General features: G+C 35.6%; 2 protein-coding genes across 5 annotated transcripts; both read left to right on the forward strand.

Annotated features, from left to right (window-relative positions):
- Positions 1 to 1059: 1059 nt before the first annotated feature.
- LOC132184427 (cold-regulated protein 27) lies at positions 1060 to 3424 on the forward strand. 2 transcript variants are annotated; one of them, XM_059598056.1, is made up of 5 exons: positions 1060 to 1217; positions 1598 to 1786; positions 2176 to 2440; positions 2578 to 2699; positions 2824 to 3424. In XM_059598056.1, exons 1-5 carry the CDS (start codon positions 1113 to 1115, stop codon positions 2938 to 2940), a joined length of 798 nt encoding a protein of 265 aa, XP_059454039.1. In that variant the 5' UTR covers positions 1060 to 1112; the 3' UTR covers positions 2941 to 3424. The 2 variants fall into 2 exon arrangements, with proteins under 2 accessions (XP_059454039.1, XP_059454040.1); XM_059598057.1 differs by having other exon boundaries at positions 2587 to 2699.
- A 2531-nt stretch (positions 3425 to 5955) lies between these two features.
- LOC132184325 (uncharacterized) lies at positions 5956 to 12022 on the forward strand. 3 transcript variants are annotated; one of them, XM_059597915.1, is made up of 6 exons: positions 5956 to 6087; positions 6163 to 6500; positions 7446 to 7641; positions 8421 to 8552; positions 8984 to 9038; positions 11600 to 12022. In XM_059597915.1, the coding sequence occupies exons 2-6, from the start codon at positions 6202 to 6204 to the stop codon at positions 11653 to 11655; spliced, it is 738 nt and encodes a 245-aa protein (XP_059453898.1). In that variant the 5' UTR covers positions 5956 to 6087; positions 6163 to 6201; the 3' UTR covers positions 11656 to 12022. The 3 variants fall into 3 exon arrangements, with proteins under 3 accessions (XP_059453898.1, XP_059453897.1, XP_059453899.1); XM_059597914.1 differs by lacking the exon at positions 8984 to 9038; XM_059597916.1 differs by lacking the exons at positions 8984 to 9038; positions 11600 to 12022 and adding an exon at positions 11523 to 11586.
- Positions 12023 to 15855: the final 3833 nt, after the last annotated feature.

Here is a 15855-nt window from a genome sequence, read left to right on the forward strand (position 1 = left end):
ACATTAGTATCAACATCACTCTTATTAAGAATAATTGGAAACACATTTCTCTTTATAGAAAGAAAACACAATTTTCATATTATCATCTTGAAAAATGTTATATACCACACTTTTATTCCACTTTGCTGATGTGATATTGCCAAATAACATTCGTATATTTCTTGTTATCTAATTGACAATGTCACATTAGTAAAGCAAAATAAGTGTAGTGCATAGCATTACTTGACCGACATCTAGAAATTGGAATTTTCATTAAAAAAGAAAAAAATTGGGAAGGTAGTAGTGAAAGAATGAAGTTTTCTCCGAATTAGATTTGAAGATTTTTCTAAAAATGTAAGGAATTTTCAATTGTATTTTGAACACGTGGTTTAAATGCAACATTCATGACATGTTAGTCAATTGGTGCGGTGCCGTAATTCTTCAAGCCGTTCGTGGAACCACGTTGGCCACCAATAATAGATGATCAATTGGTTTGACTTCTGAATTTAGAGTGGCCCAAATTCAACGTTCATTTAGCATATATAATTCATGTTCGATGCTCAATTTTTCTAGAAAAAATACAGGTCAAATACAAAGAGAAAAAAAAAAAAAAAAAAAATCTTCTTTTTGCTCTTTTACTGCTGTAAGTTTCAAAGCGTAGAGACAATTTCGTTCAAAGGTGTGGCGACCAAAATGAGCAAAAATCCAGGGGCGCATAATTCATATAAAATTATAAGATAATTGATATGAAATTTACCTATGTGTACGACGATTGATTGGACCGTCCAAAACTTATTTATGATAGATAGTGCCTAAATTGGTAAAGATCTAAATCCGACTAAGCAGGTCGAAAAGACAGAGGGAAAGAGATAGGAACAGTGAAGACAGTTAAAAGCGCATCGCCACCGAGTTTCTGGACCCCACAAGCACAAGAAAAAGACAAGGAGATATTTTCGATGTCTCCTAAACAAAATATCTGGCTCTCCGAGCTAATCAGCACTGACGTGGCAATTTCATGGCCCATGACACGTGTAAAAGCGATCGACAACTGTAACACCGCCTCCAAATTCATTCCGTCTTTTTATCTTCCCAGTCTCTCTCTCTCTGAATTATTTGTAGCTTCTACGGTGAACATGGAGGGTTCCAGAGCAAGAGCGGCTCGGAGTCGTCGTCCAGCTTCTTGTACAGCAACTGGGACCGTCTCATGCGAGACAAAGGAGCCTACGACAAGCAGCTTGGTACTTTTCTTGTTTCTTAGCATTTCTTAGATACTTCGATTAATAATATCTTTAGAACTTGATTAAATTCTGTGTTCTTAGCTTTCAAAGTAAGCAATTTTTTTAAATCTATCTTCAGGGTTTATTTTATTGCTGATGATTAATTTGGGATTCGTAGAAAGATATGGGCATGCAGGTCTTGTTTGTTATAAAGTGAATAAAATGAAAAGGGAGAGATGTGAAATCATATGAGATAGTTGCTGAGTTTTGTTTTTTGTTTTCTTGGCCATTAAATTAAGCTGTCTTTCTTAATACTTTTCCCAAAAATCTCTTTAAAGAAAGAAACACTTGGCTTAGCTTTTTTCAAAGCTCTTTGATCATAATGTTTCTTTGTATCTCAGGGTAATCTGGTGACGGAATCTCATTCTACAGAATGGACAGATGAGAAGCACAGCTTGTACCTCAAGTCCATGGAAACATCATTTGTAAACCAGTTATATGAATCCATGGATTTGCTTGGTTTTTGCCGTTTGTCAGATCCAACATTTTCCAGGAAAAAGCATTTCAGCACCCTTACCCCTTCTGGCCAGGTTCCACTTTGTCTCCTTCTCTCTTTGATGTGAATTCTTCCATATTTTGTGTGTGGGTGCTTACTAAAGTAAATATGTTATAATATAATTTAAATAATTAAATTTTATCATTTTTCGTCGGCATAAGCACTTATGTCTTGGAATAAGCGGTAATTTAATATAATATCAAAGCAAAGATCTGTTCACCTTCTATGTTGGATCTCACTTATTAAGAGCGATTTTGAGTCCACACTTGAAAGGAAGGATTAAAGAGCGATTTTGAGTCCACACTTGAAAGGAAGGATTAGAATAAATTAAATAATTAAATTTCTCTTCAATCAGCTTAAGCTTTTAGAATAAGTTGTGGTTTAACCGACACTGCTTTTCTCAATCTTTTTTCTTTTTCCCAGTTCAAGGTTCATCGAAATGGCAGCTGGCAGAGGATTAATTTTGAAAGAGCTGCAGATCTTCAGGTAAAGAAAGAAGATGAGTCTGATGGTTTTCTGGCAAATCCTTGGATCCAGCACTTTCGACCTGGATGCACACCCGACGTTGTAGCATTTGCAGATGTCCGAAAAAATGCTGCATCCACAAGTCAAGCCACTTGTTATTTGAAGCAGACTCCTGCGTCTCACTCTCATCCGTGCCATCACAATTTCGTTGGCAGCGACACAGGTTCAATCAGCTTGCTGTTTGCTTGATAATTGTGTTGGCATGAGTGAATGGTATTTAAAAATTGGGAGGGAAAGATAAAAAAGAAATGTTTTCATACAACAGAGATTTATATGCCAAAATGATTCAAACTACTTTAGCTTTTGCAGAGGTTTCGGATCAGAACTTTGTTGACGACGAAGTCGAAGGAGAAAAGGAAAGCCAAATGTGCAATGCGAAAAAGACGGAATCTTTAGTAATCGATGCCTCTAGCAATGATCAGGTAATGCATATTATTGAATTAGTTCATTAGCATTCTTGCATCATGCTCAGGATCATGCAAACATTATGTGGGCATAGACATATATATCTCAATGATGATGTCCATCTCCCACTTGCTCTTCAAGGTTGTTCCACTTAACGAGTGTTCCGCAGCCGAAGATGCTACCAAGAACTGTATTTCTGCAGCTAGAGAAACGATGTCACCGGTGACTGGCAGACAGAAAACACGACTGACTACCTAATCAGAAGGCTAGGCTTTAAATTCTGTGCGCCCGCGTGTATGATAGCGAGAGAGAAAAGCTAGGAGGAGGATGAGGATGAAGAGAAAAGAGAGGCATCGAGGATTCCCTGCCATTTGTTCTCAGCGGTTTTTGTCAAGAGGAGGTGTGGCATTACTGCTGCTACATACAGATATGGATGAGTCATGAGTGTAAATGAGGTGAGACTTGAGAGCACATGCTGTCACTCTGGCCTAATAATATGTTGTACAGATCTTTTTATTTTGCATTTTTTTCTCTCCATGTCATCGATGCTACTGCTATTCTGCAACTATTCTATGACTTAATTCGGCCGTGCTGGAAATCGGAGTAGCTGTGTAGATGAGATGTAGGCATACTGATTATCTGCTCAAAGATGTTTTCAATATTTCTTTAGGATGTTCTGTAATGAATTCCTGTTGAATCTATGGATTAACAAAAATAAAATGCCATTTATGTGTTTGATTTAGCATTGGCGGATTTTGGGATTTAGCCTTCCCACTTTTGTGTCTCCCTCGCCTCATTCCATGAATGAGGTAGTTTAAAAATTGCCATTTAATCCAAATTTAGTAATGATTAATTATAAGTTCAATGGTGATTTTATAAGTCACATTATTTTTAGAGTGACACAAAAAGAATACAAGAATAATTTTTAGCATTACTTGTTCAAATCAACAGTTGTCCTAATCAACCGCAATGGACTGTCTCTCAGGGAGCACAAGCTTATTGCACGGAACTTGTAAATCTCATACTTATTATTGATCAATGTTTAAATAATAATAAATAAAAAAAGTTTTCCACCATGAAACTTTAATCCTACTTCCAGAGAGGCACAAATGATCAATGAGAATATTCTCGACAAGTTTGAAACGTAAAAGTATAAGAATAGCGCGGGGATTTTCTTTTGTTTAGATAAAAAAGCACGTGGTTTTGCTCGTTTTGGTTCGTGTTTGTAGTCAAATTAATCACGTCTCCTCTGCCTCTTATGTAAAAAGGGAGCCAAAAAGAATGGGACATCGACCAAATTTGAACGGTTCCTTACAAGTTGCACCAAACCTCAACCTAATTTGAGTTTGGAATATCTCTTACAGTTATTATTTTTTTGTAGTTAGTTTAAAAGAAATATCAAACATGTACTCCTACACCCGGCCTCTACTCCCTGATGTGTCGCACTGCCACATCAACAAACAAAAAAAACAATTGCCACGTCGAGCGAGGAAGATACTGTCGATATATTTAATAAAAAAATTTCGGATTTTTTTTTTTTTTAAAAAAAAAAAATTCAATTTTTTGACTTTTTAAACTATAAAAAAGGACCTAGGGTGCAAAGGCGGGAGGTTTTTTAACCGCCCGCTAACCGTTAACCGCTCTAACCGCTTAACCGTATTAACCGCTAACCGCCTAACCGCTATAACCGCCTAGTGGTTATTGGGTTTACTAACTGTAACCGCTAACCGCATTTTTATATAATATATTTTTTTTAATTATAATTATAAAAATATTTATACATATAACATAATCACTTGATCATTAAATCACAATTTGAGTATTAATATATTATCACTATAATTTATATGATTATATCACATGAGATTGATCATTAAATCATTTGATTATATAATAACAAATTATACATATATAATATGACATAACTTATAAGTATACCAATTCATACTAATACAATAATTAAATATCTAGAGACTTATTTCCAATGTATGTTATAAACTTATAAGTCTATATAAGTCTACATATGCATATGAATAATATAAATGTATAATATCCATACTTAATCATATGATTCAATGACAATTCAAATGCTTTATTCAAGACTTCAAGTGAATCATATTATTAATGTACAATGATGATATGATTCCTATAATATCAAATTAAATAATTGACATTGGATTAAACAATGACCAATGTGTTACTTATAAACACAATTTAAGTATTAATATATTATCATTATAATTTTAGTAATTTATATATTATCACTGTAATTAATATGATTATATCACATGATGACTTGATCATTAAATCATATGATTATATAATAATAAATAATACATATATAACATGACATAACTCATAAGTCATAAGTCTACAAGTTAATCATATGATTCATGTACAATGATAATCACAATTGATTCAATTGGATTAAACAATATATTACTTATAACTACAAGTCTACAATTTAATTAAAGTATTATTAGATACTTTAGGAATTTAGGATTTAGGAGTTTGAACATTACTATTTACCATTAGATATTAAGTTCAATTTGAAGAAAAAAAGATTATAAGTAAATATGATAAGAATTTAAATAATTAATCATATGAATCATATGATATAATTTAATGAGACTATATGATTATATAATATCAAATTAAGTAATTGACATTAGATTCAACAATGTGTTACTTATAATTACAATTGAAGTATTAATGTATTTTTTGAAAATTTTTTAGAAAAAGAAATTTAACCATTTTTTGAAAAAAAAAAAAGAAAGAAAATTAACCATTTTTTGAACAATTTTGAATTTTTTGAACCATTTGTAACAATTTTTTTAAAATTGAATCATTGATAGTTAATAGTTTTATCCTTTAACCTTTTTTTAAAAAAATTATATAGAAGGCAAAACTACGTCGTTTTACACCTGAAGATATTATATGGACTCTTTTTATAGCAATTGGACCTAAGAAGATATTAAAAATACAAGAAAAAAAAAAGCCCAAAAAGCCATAAAGAAAGCCCAAAAAAAAGCTCAATTTTAAAAAAGCGGTTAGCGGGCGGTTATCTATTTCGCTAACCGCTGTTGCGGTTAGTGAAATCTACTAACTGCTAAGGCGGTAACGGTTAACGGTTATTGTCATTAACCGCTAACCGTAACCGCCTTTGCACCCATAAAAGGACCCGAACAAACTTTTAGAAAAAGCTTAAGATTTTATTTATTTATTTTTTCCTGCTTTAAAGCTGTATTTTCCAAAATCCAAACAATCCTTCCACTTTCTCTTAAAAATATACTAGGCAGTAAAGTCATGTATAAGAAGGCCAACACGAATATCCTCCGATTTTGCTTCACTGTCGAAGTCTTCGATACACAATTTCAACCGTAATTCCAGTCCGAGATATTCCAGGTTGGTTATTGTGTTTCATAAAATTCAAAAGTACTTTCGATTGCATAAAATTCACACTACTTTGATTGTTTGCAGTTTTCTTCGGGGCTTTCCAAGATTTTGGCAAAATTTTCGATGCCGCCATTCATTTCGACCACCTCGAAGGCGGTACGGTCCGTAACATCTCGTAAAAACGGCACCATAGATTTGATTAGGTCCGTCAAGAACACCAGGCAGATGCAGAAACTTGATCCCATTCGTTGCTTTAGCGGTATTGTCCCGTCGGCCCAATATTCGGACAAGGATCCTAAGCTTTGGTCCCGGAGGTTGTTTGATAATGGTCATACTGTTCAAACGAGGCGGTTTCTCGGTTGCGGAGATGGTGACGAGGGTGGAGTCCTGTCCAAGCTTTATGAGGAGAAGCGTGTGTTGGGGTAATTTCGTTGAATGCCTTTCTGTTTTGTTGGTTTTGTGCCAATATGATGCAATTTTAAGGATTTAAGCATCTTAGTAGCATCACATTTTGAATGGACGAGGTGGTCCATATTTTGTTTTGTTACACCCAACTTTGTGCATGATTGCTAGTTATTTTGTTTTATTGCAACATATACACCATTAGACCTATGAAATCTAATATGAATAATCATAAAATGTTCATCTACTTGAAATGTAGAGGATGGTGATTGGATGAGCTATGCTGTTAGTTGCTAGTAAAAAGAAGCAAGTTCGATTGGCAAAAAATTTTAAGAGGGTGGTTTTTTTTTTTTTGGATATGATATAAAGGTGAAATTTGTTTTGAGTATTTTGTGATTTGAGTTGTTTGTTAATGCTTTTGCTTTTTGGTCGAAAGCAAAAGGCGTTGCTAAACAAACTCGTAGTTTCTTGGTTAATCATAACTGCCATTCTTAGTTTACTATGTTACTAATTTTTTTGTTAGTTGAGATATGTTGGAGAATACATGTGTGAGTGTTAGATTTGAAGTTTCACATTGGATAATAGTCAAATAGTGTAAGTGATTAATAAAATATCACTAGACCCAAATTTCATATGCTTAAGCTTTTAGGTTAAGTGGTGATCAGCCTGTAATGTTAAGGTCTTACGGGAAGGCTTCCCAGGTATTAATTTCCCCAACGAGATGCATAGTCACTCATGACATATTAACCCTTGATCCTTGGTCACATGAGCTCACTTCATTTGCAAGTTTCAGTGTTTCATAATGAATATTAGATTTTGGCTGGCTTATTATTTGAATTTCATCCTTGGTCATGGAGAAACATATTAATTGAATATGATGTCTCATGGTTGCATTACATTGTTATTTGGACCCTTCTGATTTCTAGTGATGGAGACTTCAGCTGATTGAAATATTGTTCATTTAGGTATTCGCCAGAGCAATTGTTTGATGTAGTTGCAGCTGTTGACTTGTATCATGGTTTTGTCCCATGGTGTCAGCGATCTGAGATACTTAAACACTATCCAGATGGATCTTTTGATGCTGAACTGGAGATTGGTTTCAAATTTCTTGTTGAAAGTTACATTTCCCATGTAGAATTGAACAGGCCAAAGTTTCTAAAGGTAACCGACTTCCTTTCTGTTTTTGTGGTGGTTATAAAAATAGTCTTTGCCCTTTTCTTTCGATGGAAAATATATTGTATAACAAGTAGTATTATAGCTTTTTTATGATCCAAGAGTTTGTAAGAAAGAATATCTTTGGGACTTATAAGACTTTTATACTGTTGACTAATGTGATGGACACGATTGGGGGTAGACAAAATGGCTCTAAATGAGTATAAGAATTAGTCTTAGGTTGACTTGAGGCAGATTTGGATGAACTCTTGGTGTTGTGTAGAGAATCATACTAATCACAAATTAGAAAATGCTAGTAGAGCTCTATTTGTTTCGATTAAGTCATGACTTTTTGGCTTTTGGAGTCTATGAGCCAAAAGAAAAGCACCATATTTCTAGTTGACACAAATTAATTCAAGCAGCGACATGCAAATTTATGTGTTCACGCATCAACATCTTATGCGTTCTGTGCTTTGGGTTTACACTTCTAGTTGTTATGACCTGCTGACTACCTTAATACTTATTAGAGCTTTTGTTTACCCTTTGTATCAGTTATAAAAGGAGTAGTTGTTGGCTGCCATGCATGTCTGTGAGCCTTTAGGAGGTGTACTGGAGTGTTAAAAATGCATTGGTTAGTTCTTTTATATTTGCATCTGTTTAATTGGATGCTTATCATGATTTGGTTTCTTTACATCCTTGGTCGTCAAAATGGTTTTTATTTTCATATGGTGTTTTTCTTTTCTAGTGGGCCTGTTGATGAAATTTTCATTTATTTTATGTTTTTTCAGACTACTGCAAAGGATAGTACCCTGTTTGACCACCTGATAAACATATGGGAGTTCAATCCGGGACCAGTTCCTGGAACTTGCAACCTTCATTTTCTGGTGGATTTTAAGTTCCAGTCACCACTTTACCGACAGGTGATTTTCCTCTAGTCCATTCTTGAATACATCATCTTCCTAATTTTGTCAACATTAATATCATGTTTATTGAGGACTTTAGTTGTCGTTATATTTTTATGTACTCTTTGGAAATTGACATCTTCAGGGAGGAAATAACATTGAGATGATAGTTGTAGCTAACAACCTTCTCTTTTTCTTTTCCTTTTTTTATTGGGTGGGGGCTGGTTGTAGTTCAAAGATCCCCACACCCACTCGATCTGCTGATCTGACCATCAAATACCCATACCTCCAATCGCTCACCTGTCATAACCCACAACCTGACAACCAGAGTATCACCTCCTGTACTCAGCCTAAACTTTAAGTCCCTTTAGAATTCCCAATGACAATCTCACTTTTCATTCTCAATTGCCTCTTCTGGCCATGTATTTATCCAAAAATGGCGTGTGCAGACTGTCACCTGTTGGACTGTCTCAGCCATACTAAAGAACGGCAACAGCAACAACTGTGAGTAGAGCTTTAATAATTCTTGAAGATGAACTTAACATGTGTGTTTGGTCTGTCTCCACCCACAACTTGGCCCAAGGTTTGGGTTCTTTTTTGTTTGTTTTTTTGGGTTTTTTTTTTTCCATGTTCATGGGTTTAATTGATAAGGATTTAGTGGATGTTTGTCAAAAGCTTCTATGGTTTGAGGAAGATGAGACCTAATATCAAGTTAGCAAAGGAAGTGTGGCCAGAGAGATTACTGAAAAACCCCATAACTACCTTTCTCCTCGATGGGGCAGGGAAAATCCATCTCATTTGGGGCAGATCAAGGCCGGAGGGGTGGGGAAAATTGCCACTTCCCTTTATTTGAGCCAAAAAAAAAGGGAAAAAGAAGCCGTACCTTTGCTGAAATTTCTTGAACTAACCTCTTTCTTACCATTACCTCTGTGGTCACCCTGCAGCAATGGGCAGCTTGGCATGCTCCACCAATGTGTGCTGCCACCGCTGTCTAAAGAAGATAAAATGAAAAAGAAAATATTACAATTGTTGGCGTCTCTCCAGTTCCATTTGAGCACCAAAATCTGTACCAAGTTCAATGGCCAACCTCTATATTATCATCTCATCCATCTTCAGTTGCCTTCGCTCTCTTCTTATGACCAATATTTGTGCAATAACCTTGAGGTGAATTCTACAATTTCCCTTCCTCCTCCCCCACCCCCAGACCCCTCCCCCATTTCTTGGTCCTACCTGTCTGGCTTGACATGTGAGGATCTGTTTCTGATTGGCTATATGTCTAGGAAATTCTGATTCAGACACGGTCAAACAGCCATTTCTGAAATTCCATAACCTATACTCTTTATCTGGACATAGCACTCCCCTGCTCCAAAACTTAGAAAAGTTTTAGACATGATCCTGACATTGAAACCTGGGTTTGTCTGTTCCAAGGCTAGGTTCTTTCCAAGTCTGTTACTTACGTTCCAGTTGCTTGTACCAATTAGTTTCCTCTATCAACTATGAACTTCAACTATGGCTACTTCTTGCTCTTTCTTTCCTTTTTTTTTTTTTTTTTTTTGTGTTATTTGGCCATACTCTTTGTATGACTTGTTGCATGGTGGGTGCTATATTCATCTAAAAAGCTTCCCCTTTTAATTTTTTAGGTTTATATTTGGCCTGGAAAAATAGGAAAGCGGGAGTCCTCAGCTTTGCACTCTGTGACACAAGGTAGAATAGAGCACTAGGGCCGGGGTTTGTTTGTTGTGGGACAAGAAAAAAAAAACAGGGAGGTAGGCGGTTATTTTTGGTGTGTGGAAGAGTGTCGTGTATGTGTTGTGCCACATGGGTAGTGTAGTGCCGTGTGGTGTGAAAACTTGTAATGGCTAGAGTGGGTTTAATGGGTGTTTGAGTGAGTAGGATGCTTTGGTTGTCTTGCATGTGGTGAGCTTGTTGGTTAGTGGGAAGTTTTTGTGGTTAGGAAACTAAGTCGTGGGGTGTAATGATTGTCTTTAAAAATAATGAGAGTTGGTCAGTGTGGGTGGAAGAAAATCAGTTCTCTTTGTACTGTGGTTCTGCTCTCCATCCTATGAGTTATTTTTCAATTTCAAATCAATCAAGAGTTTTTCATTTCTTTGTGGGCTCATCAGAATGCACCAATTGTATAATGTTTTAAATGCAATTCTCCACTTTATCTAGCATACTCAAATTCTTTTAGTTGTATTATTTCTGATGTATTCCTCCGTAACAAATAAGCCTATTCTTTGGAGTTGCTTTTTGGTATCTCTTGGTTGACATTTTTAACTGCTGATTTCTTACCTTAAACTTGCATAGGTGAGGCATCTTTTCATTAGTTTAACACTCTATTCTGTTAGTTCACATTTATCCCTTTTTATTTTTCTCTTTTTTTGGATAAGTCTACATTTAACCTAATAGTTATGAAAATGAAACACACGTGAAAACTCAGTTGAGTTGCATCATCTGATGGACCTAATGACAGTATAGGTGTTCCATTGCGTCCAAATATGCAGCTAAGAGTTTTTTGGAATTGTTATCATAATGGTCACAGAGAGCGAAAATTAGTTGTATGTATTCTCTTATTGATACATTATGCGGTTTCTTTTGTTGCTTGCATTTACAATTTTGATTAGCAACTTCTGTATTTTAGATTCTGAACTAGGAATAGTTTACTGGAATCATGTGAAGTAGATTAATGCTAGAGAGAGGGAGAGTCTTTACATGTTTTGACATTACTTACCTGAAGTACATAATCATTATTCCCAACCAGTTTCTGAATCCTACTGTTTAAGTAATAACTGTACTTCTTGATTACGTTTTATTTCTTCTTATGTTTGCTACATAAAAATTGAAAGATTGTAACTCTCATCTTGGGCCTTATCTACATGGCTGTCAGTTGCGGTGATGCTGGATCAATACGGACCTCATTTCAATTGCAAACTTATGGTTCAGAATGGTCATATATATTATTTGTTTGTTTTTTTTTTTCTTGGACAGACTTTGAACAGGACTTCTGTATTGTGATGAAGACCATCTAGAAGCATTCTAATTCTGACAGACTTTCTGGTTGTTAGGTTGCATCCATGTTCTTCAAGGAGGTGGTCTCTCGCCTGGTGGGTTCGTTCAGTGAGCGCTGCCGTTTGATATATGGACCGGGGGTCCCAATTCTTGAAAATTCATTTGGTCAGAAGGCATAAGAGGTCAGTTTGCATTTAACCGGGTGTAGTGCCTAATGAAACATCCAAGGAGTGCAGTCAGTTAGAACACATTTAGAGATTTAAACTTACTGTTCCGCCAGCCACTGGGTGGTATTTTGTTCTGCCTGCTGCCCGGTGGGCTCTCATTGATCTTTGTTGATTACAATTCAACTCAAGCCGTATCTCAAATTAAATATCATTTAATTATATAAATATTCTTTTTTGTATTTCATTATGTCACTTAGATTTGCCTCTGATAAGAGTTTAGATGTGGAAATTGAAAGACTGTTATTAGTATTACATGTCTTTTACAAATTAAGGTCACGGTTCATATGTCACTTATAAAATTTTGTTGCGTGATTTTTTCACTCATGTTGTCCCAAGTGTCATTTATGTGAAGTGTCACGTAAGTTTGTTAGAGATTGTATCAAATCACGATTATTATTATTATTATTATGTTCTTTGAGAATTGATGTACATTTACAACTTGCTGCTATCATTTGCCACCTAGTAATGAACCGAGCCTTGTGCTTCAAGGGACGGATCCACATCGCTTGTGTTGACGCTGATTGATTGTATATGGGCTTTTGCTTGGATCCAAAAGCCCATGTTGTGTTTGTGTGGGTAACAGCGGTTTTTTTTTTTTTTTTTTTTTTTTCTTCTAGCAATTTTTTGTCAAATGTTTTGGCTCTTTCGGATGTAATTTCTGGGCCAAGTTTATCATTACGACAGGAATCCGGCTTAACAGCATGTATGATATAGTTTAATTAATGGTTAAGATTGAATCTCTTAAAATTTTTCTTTATTTTCTCTTATTAAAAGTTTTTAAAATTAAGTGAACTTTGAGGTTCAACCTTGATCATTGATTAAACTAATGCTGTTATTAAGCTAGATCTTATGTACAGTTGTTGCTAATCATCACATATTAACTTTTAACACAAATACAAATAAAATAAAGTGACTTAATTAGTCATGCTTTAAATGCAAATAATTTTTTAGAGTCACGCCTGTGGGTCCAACTTGAGATCCAGAACTATTACTCATCATTTGGGCGCCCATACGCTAGCAGACAAGTTAAAGACACTAGCAAGGACAAGATTTCAAATGATTAAAACCCACCAAACAAATTCCGCGGGTTCCTGGGCTGAAGAGCTCTTCGGCTATGGACCCACATAACAACCTGGACCCATAACCAAAAAATAGAGGTCGAGGGAAAAGCTAGATCTACTCAATAAAAGGATGACAAGGTGTTACAATGTCTTTACCTGAAGTCACTCATGGGAATTGGAGGGCAATTGGAGTGCCTAGTTATCGAAGGGCCTAGTCAACGGTAAAGCCATTCCTTCAATTATCATCTGTTGACCCAAAGCCCATCGGGCTACAAAAGTTGACGGGGTTCGACGCATAATTAGCCCTGTCACGATGGGCTACACGTCCCCCACTAGGAACAGCCATTTGAAATCCCCTTCGCACGATTCAATTGCTTTATATGGACTATGTTATATATTATCTTCTGATACCAGGGGGAGAAACCGCCCACATTTAAAACCAATAAGCGGGAAGATGGACCATACTTAGTGGAGCCTCATGGCCTTAAAAAAATTAAATTAAAAAAAAAAAAAAAGCACTTACTACCAAGGTGTGGTCTTTCAGCCATTTTTCTTTTATTATCTCACCGACTTAAGTATCGGAGATGGTTGTCGGTAGTTCTTCAGCGATTCTCTCTGACTTTTTTTTTTTTATTCTTTTCTACGGTTCTTTTTAAATCGAACATTTAGCGTGCAGCCAATGAATGTATCAAGATTAATTATCGGTAGATTTTGACCGCCTACTATATAATCTATCCACCCATTGATGGGAATATAATGGTGGATGCAAGTAATGTGTCACCGTCTTGGCTTTTGTCTGTTTGTTAAATTAGATTCCAAAATACTTGAACACTAACCAATAATTCACACACTTTCGGAGATCCTCCAGCTGGAACGGTGAAATAGCAGATTGATCACTTGCATCGGTTCCTTTGAAGATCACCTCATTGGTTGATTGATACGGATATCACACTCTTTCTGCGCTCACAGCCACAATTTTTTGGCTACTAATGTGAAACAGCTATACCAACATCTTTTTCTCTTTATTGATTGGTCGAATTTAATGTCCTCTGAGCCTCACTTTCTGCTGCCGTATGTTACAAAATAATAAAAAATAAAGTAATCTTTCTTTTCTTATCCCTTCTTTTTCCCCTCCTTTTTCACCTCCTTTTCATAGTCAAATATCTTTCTTGATGTGAGAAATTTGGCTGTAAAACATGTGTTGTACATGAACTTTGATGTAATTAAATAAATAAATCAATTTAATGACTTAATTATTATTTATGGCTTAAAGTTTTGGATTAAGATATATATATATATCAACATCATGCACATTGAAGATTCCAAAGTATTTATTTCCCAGATATTTTTGGTATGCTTTTTAAAAAGCTTTGTTGAAAGAAAGAAAGTAAACCAAGTTGCAATGCAGCTGCAGCTGCTGCTGGGAAGCTGTGGGAGCTTTTATCATGAATAATGAGCATTCAATGGTGGCATGCTGATTGCTGCATGCCTGCACTGCATGTGCCATGTGTTGTTTAAAGCTACAGAAGATGAGGAGATTTTGGATAAAAGTTGTTAAGGCGATAAGCATATTGGAACATAAAGTAAGCATCAAATCATATGCATTACCAAAAACGTCAAAAAATCAAAGCTTTCATATTATTTATATTCGATTCTACTTTATTTTTGTTTCGTTTCGCTCCTCCTTACCGTGGTACGGCATCCATCGGCTACTCATACATACCCGTCTCTCTCTCTCTATTTATCTATATGAGAATATGAGATGTGTTTGACATCATTTTTCGACATATTTCTTTTACTAAAATTAAGCAAGCAAGATTTTCTGCTTTAAAGATATTTTGCCTCATCTTCATGGCCATATAAGCAAGTTGGTCAATATTACAATTTTATTTTAGGAACACACCAAAATAGGAAAAAACTCATGCGACTAGGAATGTTGTTCATGTCCATGTCTTTATATGCTCTTATAATATGATGATGATTGATGGGCTCTGATCAAATTTGTTGGGCCTCAGGCCCAGCTAGGCTTCTCAACCCCCTCCAATGGTTGCACCTAACAAGGACGATAGTTATGTAACACACGATTCCCCCCATTATCAAGTTAGGAAAAAAGCAACTATCACATCAGCATGATCTATAGAAGTTCATCACATTAATGTCATTCTTCATTATTCCCACTATCAATACAACATATTAAATATCTCCCTAATCATCTCTCCCGTCGAAGAAGTATATGTTGAGACATTTAAGGCGTAAGAGCAAGGACACCCCTTAGTCGAGTACTCGGTAAGCAACCCCGCAAAATGACTGTTTCAAGATTGAGATATAACAAGAATTAAAGGTAAAACCCCTACCAATACACAACACATATATCTACAAAGTACTAACGACTCTGACTAAAAGAGCCTATCATATCTTAAGATTAATCTTACTAACGTAGGCATCAAAGATTTTTGGCCGGCTTACTCAGCAAAAACTCTTAGCCTTTTTCCTTTGAACTTGTTCACGAAGAAGCAGTTAATTAATTATGAATTTCCGCTTTATCAAAGATGATAAGAGTACTTTGTCTTAACCATGCACTCAGCCAAACTTACGACGGGATGTAGACGTTTTTGAAGTTTTGTGGTTACATGAAATATCCCTCCCCCAAGAATCCTATATACAATTTTTTGAGGCTTTGCATTGGTTTGTCGGTGTTTTAGTGTTTATATGGATGAAGTCATCATCTTTGTCGATCAAAGACGTAGTGTGTGACGATTATATTATATTAATAAAATCCAAAAAAAGAAAAAAGAAAGAAAATTCATGAGGGCGTCCTTGTTATATATCTTCTTTGCTGCATGCTGACTGGATCGATGTTGCAAACTATATATGCACCATGTGAGACACGATTTTTCTTTTTTTTGCCCTTTAGGTAATTATTAATAAGCAGTGCAAGTGCCACGTACATGTGTGCATGCATGGTCCTAGCTAGCTAGGGCTTCCAATTACACCACCACCACCATAGCGACGTCCTACCTAGCT

This window comes from Corylus avellana, chromosome ca6 (genome assembly GCF_901000735.1).
Source record: "Corylus avellana chromosome ca6, CavTom2PMs-1.0".
NCBI lineage: Eukaryota > Viridiplantae > Streptophyta > Magnoliopsida > Fagales > Betulaceae > Corylus > Corylus avellana.

What these genes read in the sequence shown, in the direction of transcription:
- LOC132184427 (XM_059598056.1), top strand. Translation starts at nt 1,113, where the DNA reads ATGGAGGGTTCCAGAGCAAGAGCGGCTCGGAGTCGTCGTCCAGCTTCT. An exon ending in TTTCGTTGGCAGCGACACAG is followed by an intron (nt 2,441 to 2,577) that starts GTTCAATCAGCT and finishes AAACTACTTTAG; the next exon opens with CTTTTGCAGAGGTTTCGGAT. An exon ending in ATGCCTCTAGCAATGATCAG is followed by an intron (nt 2,700 to 2,823) that starts GTAATGCATATT and finishes TTGCTCTTCAAG; the next exon opens with GTTGTTCCACTTAACGAGTG.
- LOC132184325 (XM_059597914.1), top strand. Translation starts at nt 6,202, where the DNA reads ATGCCGCCATTCATTTCGACCACCTCGAAGGCGGTACGGTCCGTAACA. An exon ending in ACAGGCCAAAGTTTCTAAAG is followed by an intron (nt 7,642 to 8,420) that starts GTAACCGACTTC and finishes ATGTTTTTTCAG; the next exon opens with ACTACTGCAAAGGATAGTAC. An exon ending in AGTCACCACTTTACCGACAG is followed by an intron (nt 8,553 to 11,599) that starts GTGATTTTCCTC and finishes TCTGGTTGTTAG; the next exon opens with GTTGCATCCATGTTCTTCAA.